Below are 12,757 nucleotides of genomic sequence, written 5' to 3' on the forward strand. Positions count from 1 at the left end.
ATCGGCTGAGGGAGGAGCAGGCTGACCTAATTTTGACCAATAAGCTGTGAGGGCAAGTCTACAGGTTGGATTTTTTAAAAATATTTTATTGATTTATTTTGAGAGACAGAAAGAGCAAGAGAGAGAAAATGAGTGAGGAGAAGGAGTGGAGGGAGAAGAAGAAGCAGACAGACAGACACACATACACACACACTGAGTGGGGAGACAGATAGAGACTCAATTCCAGGACCCCGGATCATGACCCAAGCGGAAGACAGATGCTTAACCTACTGAGCCATCCAGGCAACACTACAGGTTGGATTTATGCCAGATCCTTAGTTCTGAAAAAGTAATACAAGGACAGATAAATCCTTTTTCTGCCTATGAAGTATGTGTGAAAAGGAAGCACCAGAACGGGTGGTTGGAGCTGCTGGAACTATCTCATGGCCATGAAGGAAGGCAGTTTACACATAAAGATGGAAGACGAGAGAAGTAAGAACTGGGCTCTGGATGATCTTGTCACTCCAATTAATTATGCATCTCTGGACTCGTCCTTGAGACTCCTTGTAATGTCAGAAAATAAATCCTCTATTGTGTCAGACTCTCTGTTTGCAATAGAAGGTTATACCTAATAGTGGAGTATATGCCTAGTGTATAACTAGTATAATGCTATACATAATGAATACAGCATTATAATTTACCCAACTGTTTCCTATTGTAGGCTATTTGTGTTACTTACAGTTTTTCACTATCATTTGTTGCCTTGGATAGTTATATAGAAAAAGTTATATAGCTTAGATGATAACACAATTTGTGTTAAGGGGGACAAGCAATAAAGAAACAGGAATGAACTTGAAATAGCTCAGGTCATCAAAGCTGAATCATTCTGAATCTCCACTCCCTTTATTGCTCATTGCTGTCAGCAGAGGTGGCTGTCAGTGGAAAGTTACATTTCTGAAGGAAAAATTGGGAAATACAGTCTCGACATAATATACTCATAAAGGTGAACACAAATAATTCTCCAAAATACAGAAGTTATTCCTGTTTGCAATGTTATATGGTTTCATCAATCTTTTTTGTCTTTTATTATTATTATAATAATATGAAAATTACTTTGGAAATAGGAAAGTTAGCCCGTTATGCCATGGCAATACCCTTTCTCGTATTAAAATTTGCTGTAGTTTCTCTTCTGTTTAATCCAAATGCATATAGTCTATCATGTTGACAGTATTCAAGAAGTAATGTCCTAAGTGCCTTCAGAATCAAAACTAGGGCAAGGGTACCTGACCGAACATGACTTAAGTGAAAAGGTTCAAATATCTATGCTAACATCTGACAAATGAACAGTAGAAGAAACTTCCAGTATATGTTTCAGATTTCATCGCTAGTAGTGACCAGGCCTATTTATAATTGGAAATTTTACACTTGTTTGCTTTTTAAACATTTACTTGTCTTAGAGTTAAATTTTGGAAAGCTTCCTCATGTAAAAAGAGGATATGCCTGTGCAAAATAGCAATTTTAATTACTGCAATTAATTGTAAAGCACTAGTACTCTGAAGACCTACATTTCAATACTAGCATCAATAAGAGCTCCTAATACACATTCATAATTTCACATTAATAATTGATTACAATATAATAAATTTTAGATGTTATTTTTAAAATCTCACACATGGATTGCAAAATAAGATTAAAGTCACAGCTCAATACTTAACTGCTGTACATGAAGTTCTTCAGCACTGTGGTTATGACTCGTGATATTTCCCATTCCTGTTCTCCAGCCAGGAGTATTGATTCATGAGTTGACCATGGTAGATGGTGTAAGGAAAACACAGGCTAATCTAAAACTCAAATAATGACTCTTCTCTAAACCAAACCAAAACAAAACAAAACAAAAACCCACCAAAAGAACCCTCAGTAGATTAATTTCATAAGCTACCAGATACCATTTCCCTTATACCTTATAAGTTTTTCTCACTTAAGATTCATTTCCTGCATACTTGAACATTCTAAAGAAGAAAACAAAGTCTGAATTTGCAGAGGAAGGAGCCCACTGTTCAAAAGTTCCCCTGAGATCATGACGACTTGTGGAAAGAGCGTGTTCACTTAGATCACTTTCTAAGTCTAGATGGATGCTGGCTATAAGAGTGCAGATTGAAGGGAGCTATTAAATTAAGCCCTGTTATAGATTTTTTAGAAGATTTTATTTTTTTATTTGGGAGAGAGAGCACCAGTTGAGGGGAGGGATAGAGGGAGAGAAGGAAGCAGACTCTCCGCTGATCAGGGAGCCCCAAGTGGGGCTCCATCCCAGGACCCTGGGATCATGACCTGAGCTGAAGGCAGACACACTTAACTGACTGAGCCACCCAGGCAACCCTAGATGTTTAAGTTTTCTAACTAGTCAAGATTCTAAAAGGTGTATTTGTTAAATTAATGACGGTATAAACAAATTCATGTTAACTTGTGAAATAGTGTGTATCTGAGAATAGGAACTGCTTTCTCCAATTTATCTTTTCCTCATTCACTTTGGATTCCCATTTTTTCAACTAAAGTAAATGCGGAGGAACCCTATTCTGATGTACATATCCTTGTGACAGTGACTTCACGGATATGCCTGAGCTTGATAGCGAGGAGGGGCCTTTGATAATTGGACTGAACCCTGTGCAATGGAACTCTGCAGCTTGCAGTCAGTTGGGGTGGGTGGGGAAGCGAGACTGACTACATGGAAAATGCCTGCAGGATTAGGGGAGCTCTAGGGACAGTCAATGTGTAACCCTGCCCTAAAGTATTCAGATCTTCTGTGCCAAGGTGGGCAGGATCTTGAGAGAGTAGAGGTAGGGAGGTCACTGAGTTAATTCTGTACAAACACAAGAAAACAAACAAGAATTTCAGTCCTCTAAATACCACACACACATGCACCCTCACACTCCTTCCCTGCCCCCTCTCCTTGGTGAAGGTCTGGGCCCATCCCATGTTGAGAAATGCATTTGTGTGAGCATTAGACACACAGGCTTGGTGAGTGGACACTTTGTTGGAAAGAATACATCTCTCATGAGAAACAGAAGTGATTTCCAGCCAGCTCCCCTGAGAACAGTGTAAGCATTGAATCTGGAACACTTTTTGAAATCTCTTTGTAAGCTGTACTGAAAAAGGCACTGGTGAAAATTTGGAGTCTAGTCCTTAAATCCCCATTTACTGGGGCGCCTGGGTAGCTCAGTGGGTTAAAGCCTCTGCCTTTGGCTCAGGTCATGGTCTCAGGGTCCTGGGATCAAGCCCCACATTGGTCTTTCTGCTCAGTGGGGAGCCTGCTTCCTCCTCCTCTCTCTCTCTCTCTCTTTCTGGAAGCCTTTCTGCCTACTTGTGATCTCTCTGTCAAATAAATAAAAAAAAATCTTAAAAAAAAAAAAAAGAAGTAAATCCCCATGTACTGTTCTGGAGAATTCTAAAGTACAAACATAGGACATGTTACCCTAAACGTAAACATGCCATCCAACACAAATATAAAAATGAAAAAAAAATTCAAGAGTACCTAATTCACCCTTTTGTTCAGTATTAAGCCTGTGAGTACCTACTAGGCTACTGGGCCATGGGTTCCTCTGATGTTCTTCCTTTAATTCTAGTTATTTCCCTTCCAGCCTCTGCCTAGTACTACAGTTTATCTGTGTCCAAAACCTTCCACCTAAATCCTATCCAGGTTGTCTGTCATGATATTAGTGTCACATTCCCCAGGAACCATCTGGGGAAGGTTGAAATGCCTCAGAAGATTATTATATGCTTGCCATGAGCTCTATACAGAGTACCTATACTTCTGGCATTTTCCCAGGGGTCGAAGGCCAACCAGTGACAAGAGACTTTGCAAGTGACCCAACTCACTTTGCTTTGCAGAGAAAGCTGAACCTTCTAGAAGAAAGCATCTCTATCCTAGGAAAAAAAATATTTTCACAGCTAAGTAGTTCCTCTTTTCTCCTCTTAACTGCCATCTTCTGAAGGTTGTACCTTCCTGCATTCTTCTATAGGAGGATTATTAGGCTTCTCTCCTGAAACCAGGATAAAGTCACTGTCTATAGTGCTAAATCATAGTGTTCAAAGTCTAATGGTAAGAGAAGTTGTCCATCGTAAACTTTGACACTAGGTCAGGGACTTTTCTCACCTTGTGCTTTCAGGCAGGGCAGTCTTGGAGTTGGGTGCTATTAACAATGATCATTATATTGTTTTTATCTGAAGGAATAATCCACAAAGAATTAGAATAAACAAAGGGGAATAAAACCTTAAGGGTATCAATTTTAATATCTTCGAAAAACAAAAATTCCAATTCCAAACCATCTAATTCCAAAATGCCACAATACAGAGAGGGAAGAGCTGAAGCTTCAGTAAAAGAAATGTGAAAAGTCTTACTTTAAAAACTTAGGGATAGAGAACACCCTCTATACTGAATATTTTGGAGGTATCCTATTCTTCCAGAACCCAGAGGAGAAGCATCAGTTAAATAGCAAGACACTTTTGCAGAAATATTGAAACAAACAAGGAGTTTTATTTTGGAAATACACTCTTTAAAGATAAATTTGGCTTCCATTTTCCATATCTAGGTGCATCCAACAAGATACAAAAACAAACAAAACAACAAAACAAAGACCCACGACATTATGTACAGAGCTCTAAAATGAGCTGTGAATATCTACAAGAACTAGCATATGCTCTTTGTGAAGGGATGTACTTGTGTGGCTTTCTACAGTTCTCAGTCCTCGAGAAGAAGGGTTAACTCCCCGGGGCTGCAGGTACGGCTGCAGCAGGGGAAGAGCTGGGGTCTGTAAGGGGTTGGGGGGTGCAACCCCTGGGTGAGAGGCGTGGAGAGGTGTCTGGGGAGGGGAGCAGCGGCGGCATGGGACACATCCTGGGCTTCTCTAGAAGTCCTGCCGCGGGGTGTGAGTCAGGCTGTGCCGCCGCAGATCACAGTTTCGCCTGAACACTTTGCCGCACTGCTCGCAGCTGTAGGGCTTGATGTCTGTATGGGTGAGAAGGTGAGTTTTCAGATTACTTCTCTGATTAAAGGTTCTTCCACATGTGGGACATTTGTGTGGAGATTCCTGTTCAGATGTGAAGCAAGCAAAGGATTAATCCTTCACACCACCACCGCACCCTTCTCAATAGTTTCTGTCTTATCGGTATCACAAGCGTTAACATAACACGCGCACGACAACAAAAGAGGGGACTTGCAGGAACAAATCTGGCTCCTAATCCTCCAATCGCGAAAACACAGGCGCAGGCACACACAGGGGCCCCCCATTACACTGATAACTGCTGGTGGCCACCCCGGTGGGCTTTGTGATTTCCAGGTCTTTACATTTCATCACCGTGTCACAGGCAGGAAAAGGAGGAAGGAAAAACTCTAATCCTCTCTTAAGGAACGACATTCTCCCGGGCAATAAGGCTTCTCTTTGCTGGAAAATTAAACTATTCCTCAATGTTCAGAAAACTACAAATTATGAGGCCCCTGGGAGAAAGAGCATATGGGATTTCACCATGCCTCCATTATCAAAATTACCTTTATTTCCTCCCAAAAGCTTTAAATGCAGGGCAGATCAGATGGGGGAAAAATTAATTCTAAAATTAGGATTTAGAATACAGAGAATGGTCTTTTCTTTAAGAAAAATATAATCATGTTTTGTGTTAAGTAAGATTAAATTTGGGGGGGGGGTTATAAAAAGGTTGAGTGCTGTTTTCCCCACCTAGAAAACTAAATCTAAACAGAGCCTTTTAAGAGAAAGAGTCTGCCATGAAACACCTTCGTAAGGAGAAAAAAAATCATAAAACGAAACCAGCCATTGTCTTTAAACAAGAAAACAAACTTACCTGCATATGTAAAGTTTTGTGAACTGCTAGAGTTCTAGACTGACAAAATCCTTTCCCACACTCCTGACATTTGAAAGGTTTTTCTTTGGAATGGATATACCTGTAAATCAATATAAGGTTTCATTGAAATGGTTTTATGACCACGGTGAGGAGTTTCTTTTGACAGTTACTCAAGAGGAAATCGTGAAAAGACAAAAGAAACGGGAGTCCCATTATTTATGTTTTCAGATTGTGTTTTTTTCCCCCTGTGTAATTCTGTTTATGGTTAACCTCAACTAACAGATTCTTCCAAACATTCACCGAAGGCTGGCTTTATCTACACTTGATCGCCCTCTCTGGCTGTATTCTGGAGCTCAAAATCCTGCTGAATGTGTCCTTCCTGGTCTCTTCGGCTTTCTTTGGTACTTAAACTGGTCAAATCAGGACGTTAGGCAAGGTGGAATTCAGGGCAACTGATTTTTAGCAAATCCCTAAATAGCCAAGGAAGATCCCAACCGAAGTTCTAACCCTGTGGAACAGCAGGCAGAGTCCAGAGAGAAGATAAACCAGCCCTTCTCCTGGGAGGTTTTCACCCAATGAAAACACTTACGTTATAGTATTTCTTCAGTTGCCGTTTAGGAATGCAGAGTTTAAGGTCGTGGAAGGGTTGTGGGGAGCTGTTTCTAAATTCAGTGATCTCAAGACCCTCATAAATAAAATAAAATAAAGTTTACCTTGGCAGGCTCTGGGGTGCACCTGGGGGTGGGGAGATAGTGAAGGGAGGGAACCCAGTGAAGGTGGCCTGAGAACATTAGAAATGGTCTGACTGCAACCTGGACTAATACCCACCATGAGGAGGTCTTTGGGGTCCCTGGGCTGTACCCTCTCCACCTCCCCAACAGCAACTGGGAGAAAACTGGGAAACAGATCTCAGGACCAAGACTAACCCACAAGATTGCAACTGTCCAAGGATGAGAAAAGGCCCTCCCGCATTCCAAACAAGGACTCCAGTAAGAGACAGCGGAGAAAAAAGGTAAATGTTCGGGATTAGTTGTAGCTGGCCGGGGAGGGCCTTTGGGGATATATTCTAGTTTAGAGGGGATTTTAGTGACCCTGGAATGTCTCTCAGGACTCAGTACTCTGGACAAAGTCGTTTTCCCTTCCAAGGCCAACCTCTTTCCCCACCTCACCTGTGATCCCGCAGGTGATCTTGCCTCCGGAAGGCCTTGTGGCAGATGTCACACGTGTATGGCCTCTCATCCGTGTGGGTCCTCTCGTGGATGAGCAAGTTGTAGGATTTGGTAAAGTGTCTGCCGCAAAACTTGCAGATAAACTCTTTTTTCGTTTTGGAGGGCAACCTCCCTCGGGAAGGCTTTCTGTCCGGAGTCAATTTACTGAGCCCTGAGATGGGGCTACCCAGCCCCGGGCTCAGCTTGGTCAGGTCTCCCATCTTAGGGGGATCCTCTTGCGTGGCGGCCACCGCCAAGTTGGCAAAGTCAAAACGGGGCCGATCCTTGTGCAGGGCTGGGAGGACGTGGGCAATGGCTCCCTGCTTGGGGTGGAAGAGGTGGGTGGTAAAGGGCAGAGCCGGGAAAGGGAATCGCGCGTCCACGAGGCCCTGCGCCGCCGCCATCTCGGTGATGGTGGAGCGGGTGATCTCGTGCACGTTGGGGTACCCCAGTGTCCAGTGGTTCATGTGCATGGTCTGCACGGCGCTGAGACCGTACAGGCCCTGCAGGTGGTCCACCGCGGCGGGGAAGGTGTTCACGGCCTGCAGGAAGGAGTAATTGGTGAGCTGCAGCGACGGGTGTAGCGGGATGGGCGCCGGCAGGGCCTTGCTCCCCATTCTCCCGGCGGTTGGGGGGCGGAGGGAACCGCCCCTTTCTTCCAGGACTCGGAGGCAGGTGGGCGTGGGGCTCCGGTGAAAACCCAGAGAGGCAACAGCACGCAGAGCGAACCCTAAAAATGGCAGGGGAAGAGAGGGAGAGTTGTGACTATTATCTAAGCCCCCTCGGCCCACCCTTTGGTGCCAGCAAGGGTTACCACACCTTCCTTCAAAGTCTTCCTCCCCACTCTACTCCGGGGTCCCCAAAAGGAGTGTTAGGGAACAGCAGAGCGCCTGCCAGGCGAGTCAGCACGGAGCTCGCCCCGGGGCCAGGGTGTCAGACGCGGCAGGAAGTGGCCTTCTGGCGAGCGGGTGCCCCGCACCCCAGCAGCCTTTATGTGGGCGCCTACAGGAAGGTCGGGAATGCTAGCACGCAAGGAACGGGAGAAAGAAAGGTGGGTGGGGGGGCAGGGAGGAGTCGCGCAGCAGAGGCAGCACCCACTTCACCCCAACCACCCCACCCTGTGCGGAGAAGCTCGGGCAAACCCGACGGCCAGCCGAGACACCAGCACCCGCAGGCCTGCGGCCGAGTCTCTGTTGCCGGGGCACTTCCGAGCTCCCAGGGGAACGACGTGGAGGGTCCCTCCTAGCCCCCTGCGGCTGCTCCTCCTGCAGCGCCCCCAGCCCGCTGCCCCTCCCCGCGGTCGCCTTTCCCGCGCTTACCCCCCGCCGCGCCGCCAGTGCGCAGCGCAGCCCCCGTGCGCTCTGCGCTGCAGGGCCCTCAGGCCCTCGGAGGGGCCAGTCTCGCCCCGCGCTGACCTCGGAGGTTTTCTTTTTCCTTCCTCTGCCTCAGTCCCATTTATCAGCGGTGACGGGCCACAGGAAAGAAAAGTGACACCTCGGGGGCCGGGTTCAGCCTGGAATTGCCCCCTCCTCCTTCCCAGGGGCCGTTCCCTCCCACCCCCCACCAAGATCCCTTCCAGATGGTTCAGGCTCCCAGGGGGTGAGTTGCGGTAGTGTGGAATAGGGTTGGGTGGGCGGAGAACCTCCCGGAGGCCCGAACCCCTTCTCCCAGACTGAGTGCCAAGCTCTCGGTCGGCCGGAGCGGCTTCCCAGCCTGGCATTAGGAGCTGCTCCTGCACGGGCGAGGCCTCCGGGGAAGAACAGAGAGGAGTGGAGGGGCGAGTAGGCGCCCTGAGGAGGCACAGGAAAGGGGCAGCCGGGGAGCCACAGCGATCGTTCGAGGAGGTACAGTGCGTCTTTGACCGCCAGGAGGAGGGTCGTTTATCTGCTCGGAGACGTGGGCGGCCTGGGGCCTAAGCAGGGTACAAGCACTCGCATCTCTCTGCCCCCCAAATAACAACAGAGAGGTCTGATTTCAGACCCAGGTTCCCCAGGACACCTCACCTGCATTCAGGGTGGGCCCACCTTTGCCCACTTCAGCTGCCTTTTAGCAATGGTTCTGCCAGCTCTGCGGACCTGGGCCTTGCCTCTGAGGGCAGCTCCCCAGGTGCGGGACTCACAGCTAAGTGCTTTCTCTGGAAAGGGGGCCCGGCAGGCCGGTTAGAGCCAAAGACCTTTCAGCCTAGCTTTTGAACCCAGCGGGAAGGTGGGAAGGTTTGTCCAGTCTCTAACCCTCATCACCTACCCCTTTAGTTGTCTGAATCTTCTATAGGGCGCTGTAAAGTGTTGCCCGGGGCTCCTAGGGCTGACTTGGGGGACCACGCTAATGACACAGTGCTCTGATAGGCAGAATTTTGTCCTCTCAGTGAGGCTCACACCTTCTCTCCCTCCTCTTCTGTTTGGAATGCTCAGAGACAGGGATTTATTAATGAACCGCTTCTGCCTAGTGGTATTTGGTCTGGGAGTTCAGACTGGGAGTTAATGAGAGGTGTGTAACAGTCAGAGGGGCTCAGTCAGACCATTCAACCGAAACTGTAAACCTCCATTAGTAATAAACTTTCCCACCACAAATCACGATTCATTTTTGTTCAGTGGCAACCCTCAAGCCCTCCTAGAAAGGCAGGGAAAAAAAGGTACCAACATTCCTGGTAATCTATCTGATTATTCCCTCTTCCATCAAAATAGTTATGCTTTTATTTCCTTCTTTTTGTGTAATGAGGATTTTCCGGAGAGTCAAAATATTATCTTCTCCCTAGAGTTAAAAAGTGGTCTCCCCCATAGAGAGGAAACTGAAATTAATATTTGGGTATATTCCCAGACTAGATTTCTTAGAAATAAATACAGGAAGCAAAGTATGACTCCTACCTCTGTTATGGGGGGATTGGGGGGAGAGGGTGTCAATTGGAGGAATATCCCACCTGTGATTTCCATTTTACGTGCACAAAGTGAAATCTGCCCTAAACGTTACATGTTAATTCTGCCAGCAGAAAGTTGAATGCCATCTCCCTTCCCTTTTCTTCAAATGGGTTATAACACAAAAATTAGCAACTCTATTACAGTTCAGCTCAAAGTGGCACAAAAGTGTATCTCATAGTAAGTTTTCATTTTAATTTGCAGGACAGAGATCTTCTTCATAGAGGAACAGCAAATCCTTGGTGACTTCAACCGTTTTAGAAATAGAACAACTCTAAATATTCACCAAACACTTTTGCCATAAATAATTACAGAATTTAGATTTCCACTCTTCCACTGAGTTGCTGGAAATGTATGTCAAAAGATATTTTAAGTCCATGCAAAAGATCTAAAGTACTTTCGTTTTGTCTAGAGTTGAGCATGTAATTCCCACACTGAGTTTCAGGCAATAACAGCGGTCATCATCCTTTGCTGTCAATTCTCCACTACCCCTTTTCCAACCATTGGTTACTTTTAATTTTACAAGGAAAGAACCAATGAAGACATTAATATTTCAGTGGAACTGAGACTAGTTTTCTCTCATCAGTCTTCTTCATAGGGATTTCCAGGCATGTACAGAAGTTTTGTAAAATTTAGTTCACTGGATGTCAACAAGTAAAAAAAAAAAAAAGAAGTGTACATAACTAATTTCAGTTCAGTGAAGCTTTCAAAACATTGAAGAAAAAAAGGTACGCGGTAATTTGATAGAGTCTTGCTCTTTGGTAATGCTGTTATTACACTGAGTTATCTAAAAATAATATACAGTCAGGGGTCATCTGCTAAAACCTGTGGTTGGTGTGAGAGAAATGACTGATGGATCCATAGACTCGCTGAATTTCAGCCCAAGCCACAGTGGAATTTTGCATAAATCCGAGCGAAAGTCTTAGTAGATCTAAGGAGATCATTTAAAAAGTAATAATGATGGCCAGCTTGGATCAGGTGAACAGAGGAAAACGGCCGCGAAGTTCCTGCCCCTTCGCAGCGCCTCTGCTTTCCCAAGGAGTTAATTAAATTAAGATGCCTTCCGCATAATCTGGGTTCTGTTTCTCTCAGCTCCCTCGCTCCCCCTGCGCGAGTAATTTTCTTGTTCTGCTCGGGACTGCAGTTCGTTCAGCAGAGAAAGTAGCTGTCTGTGCCGTTTCGCTGCGGGGAAACGCCAACCCTCTTTTGTTCTCTGCTAACAGGTAGGGAGACAGATCTCGCGCTCCCTCCACAAACACCTTTTTCTCCCTCCTTCCTGCAACCACCAGTCCTTTCTCTGTAGCACTTACTTGAGAATCTAAGAGTTTAAACCCCAGGGGAATTTGCCTTCTGCATCCCACCCCCCCCCTCGCCCTAGGTCTGGAGGGTGGGAGGGGGAAATCAAAAGGCCAGCAACAAGGTTGAAGAAATTACCTAGGTCTGAACTATTATTACTTCCTTCTTGAAACGCGCCGGCTAGGCAGGCAGTGTGAGCCCCGGCGCGTTGGCGCTGCGCTGCGCTGCCACGCCTGCCCCGGGACGGGTGGACCAGGAATACTACGGCCCGTCGGAAACACCACGGGATCATGGGGTTTTATCTCAGCATACGTCGATCAGCTTTTATAAGAAGCCTTGCTAAATGCTTAGATTAAATGTCGCAAAACAAAACTAAAAACAGTACATAAAAGTGTGTGTCCTTAAGTGTTAGGCGGGAGTGGAGCGCGGGGGATCCGATACAGTGAGAAACACAATGCCCCAAGGTTGCATTCGTACGATTTCTTTTCACAATTTCTGAACGTGCGGCACGCCTGACCAAGAAGCTGAGTGTCCCCTGCACCCCCTGCACCCTTTCTTCCTTAAGGCGGCTGCAGCTCCTTCTCAGAGCGGACACTCACCTCCCTCTGAAGGGTCCGCCCGGGCAGCGCCGATCAGACCCGGCCCAGGTGGTGAGGCGCGGAGCTCGGAAAGGTCATTGGGTCCACGCGGGGCAAACTTCTTTTTCCGAGCGGAATCCCGGGAGCCGCGGACATGATCTGGAGGACGGCGAGCAGCAAAAGCGAGAGCGGATCCCAGCCTTCGTCCGGGTCCTTGGACGTGGAGTTGGTAAAGCTCGGGGGTTGTTGGAGCCGAAGCTCAGCGCTCGCCCGGAACCCCGCGCCTCCGCGAGCCTCTCGCCGCCGACTCCGGGTAAGGTCGGAGCCCGCAGTCTCGCAGGGCCATCACCCTCCAGCAGCGAGCGCTCCGAGCTCTGTCCCCGCCCGCGTCCCTCCCCAGGCTGCTCGCGGCCAGGAGTCCCGGGCTTTAGTAGCAGCCCCGCCTCCCCTTCGCGCGGGCGTCCAGCGGCAGCGCGGGGCCCACGGAGCCTGGCTCCGCCTCCGCGCCCGGCGCCCGCTAATGGTCCACTCTGTTTACTTGTGTTTGGATAGCAACTGAGTCTTAAAGGCACAGGTTTCCTCGAGGTTTCCCTGCTCCAGAGATGAGCCGAAGGTGACTCAGTTCAAAACTCACACATAAGCAAAGCCCACCCCCTTTTCCTTCTCGGTGCCACTTTTCCTTATACTGTTATAAACTGAACAGCGGGTTCTCTGCGTCCTGAGACCCTGCAGAGAAACCCAAAGAGCATTTTGTAGTCTTATTTGACGCTCTCGCCAGCTTAATTTCCACATCTTAACACGTTTAATATAACCATCTTTTTCGTCCAGTAAAGTCAATCAGTGCTAGACTGGATTCTCCAAAATGTATCACATTTCCCTCAATTTAAAATACAGCTTTGTACATACTTTTTGTCAATTATGACAATATCTGCAG

The 12,757-nt window shown here is 47.0% G+C and overlaps 1 protein-coding gene across 4 annotated transcripts; it reads right to left on the reverse strand.

The window, feature by feature from the left end:
* Positions 1–4,490: 4,490 nt before the first annotated feature.
* Positions 4,491–12,255, reverse strand: OSR2 (odd-skipped related transciption factor 2). Of its 4 annotated transcripts, none has more exons than XM_082750525.1 (5): positions 11,845–12,240; positions 7,857–8,039; positions 6,999–7,767; positions 5,830–5,929; positions 4,491–5,063 (listed from the first exon to the last, which is right to left on the reverse strand). In XM_082750525.1, exons 3-5 carry the CDS (start codon positions 7,652–7,654, stop codon positions 4,881–4,883), a joined length of 939 nt encoding a protein of 312 aa, XP_082606651.1. In that variant the 5' UTR covers positions 7,655–7,767; positions 7,857–8,039; positions 11,845–12,240; the 3' UTR covers positions 4,491–4,880. The 4 variants fall into 4 exon arrangements, with proteins under 4 accessions (XP_082606651.1, XP_082606652.1, XP_082606650.1 ...); XM_082750526.1 differs by lacking the exon at positions 11,845–12,240 and adding an exon at positions 9,041–11,834; XM_082750524.1 differs by lacking the exon at positions 7,857–8,039 and having other exon boundaries at positions 11,845–12,255.
* Positions 12,256–12,757: the final 502 nt, after the last annotated feature.

Source organism: Mustela nivalis, assembly GCF_964662115.1.
Source record: "Mustela nivalis genome assembly, contig: HAP1_SCAFFOLD_1241, whole genome shotgun sequence".
Lineage (NCBI taxonomy): Eukaryota > Metazoa > Chordata > Mammalia > Carnivora > Mustelidae > Mustela > Mustela nivalis.

Excerpts from the sequence above, each read along its gene's own strand:
- OSR2 (XM_082750524.1), bottom strand. The coding sequence starts at position 7,654 with ATGGGGAGCAAGGCCCTGCCGGCGCCCATCCCGCTACACCCGTCGCTG. Across the intron at positions 5,930-6,998 it reads GATCACCTGCGGGATCACAG|GTATATCCATTCCAAAGAAA; the intron begins GTGAGGTGGGGA and ends ATTGATTTACAG. Across the intron at positions 5,064-5,829 it reads ACAAAACTTTACATATGCAG|GAATCTCCACACAAATGTCC; the intron begins GTAAGTTTGTTT and ends ACATCTGAACAG.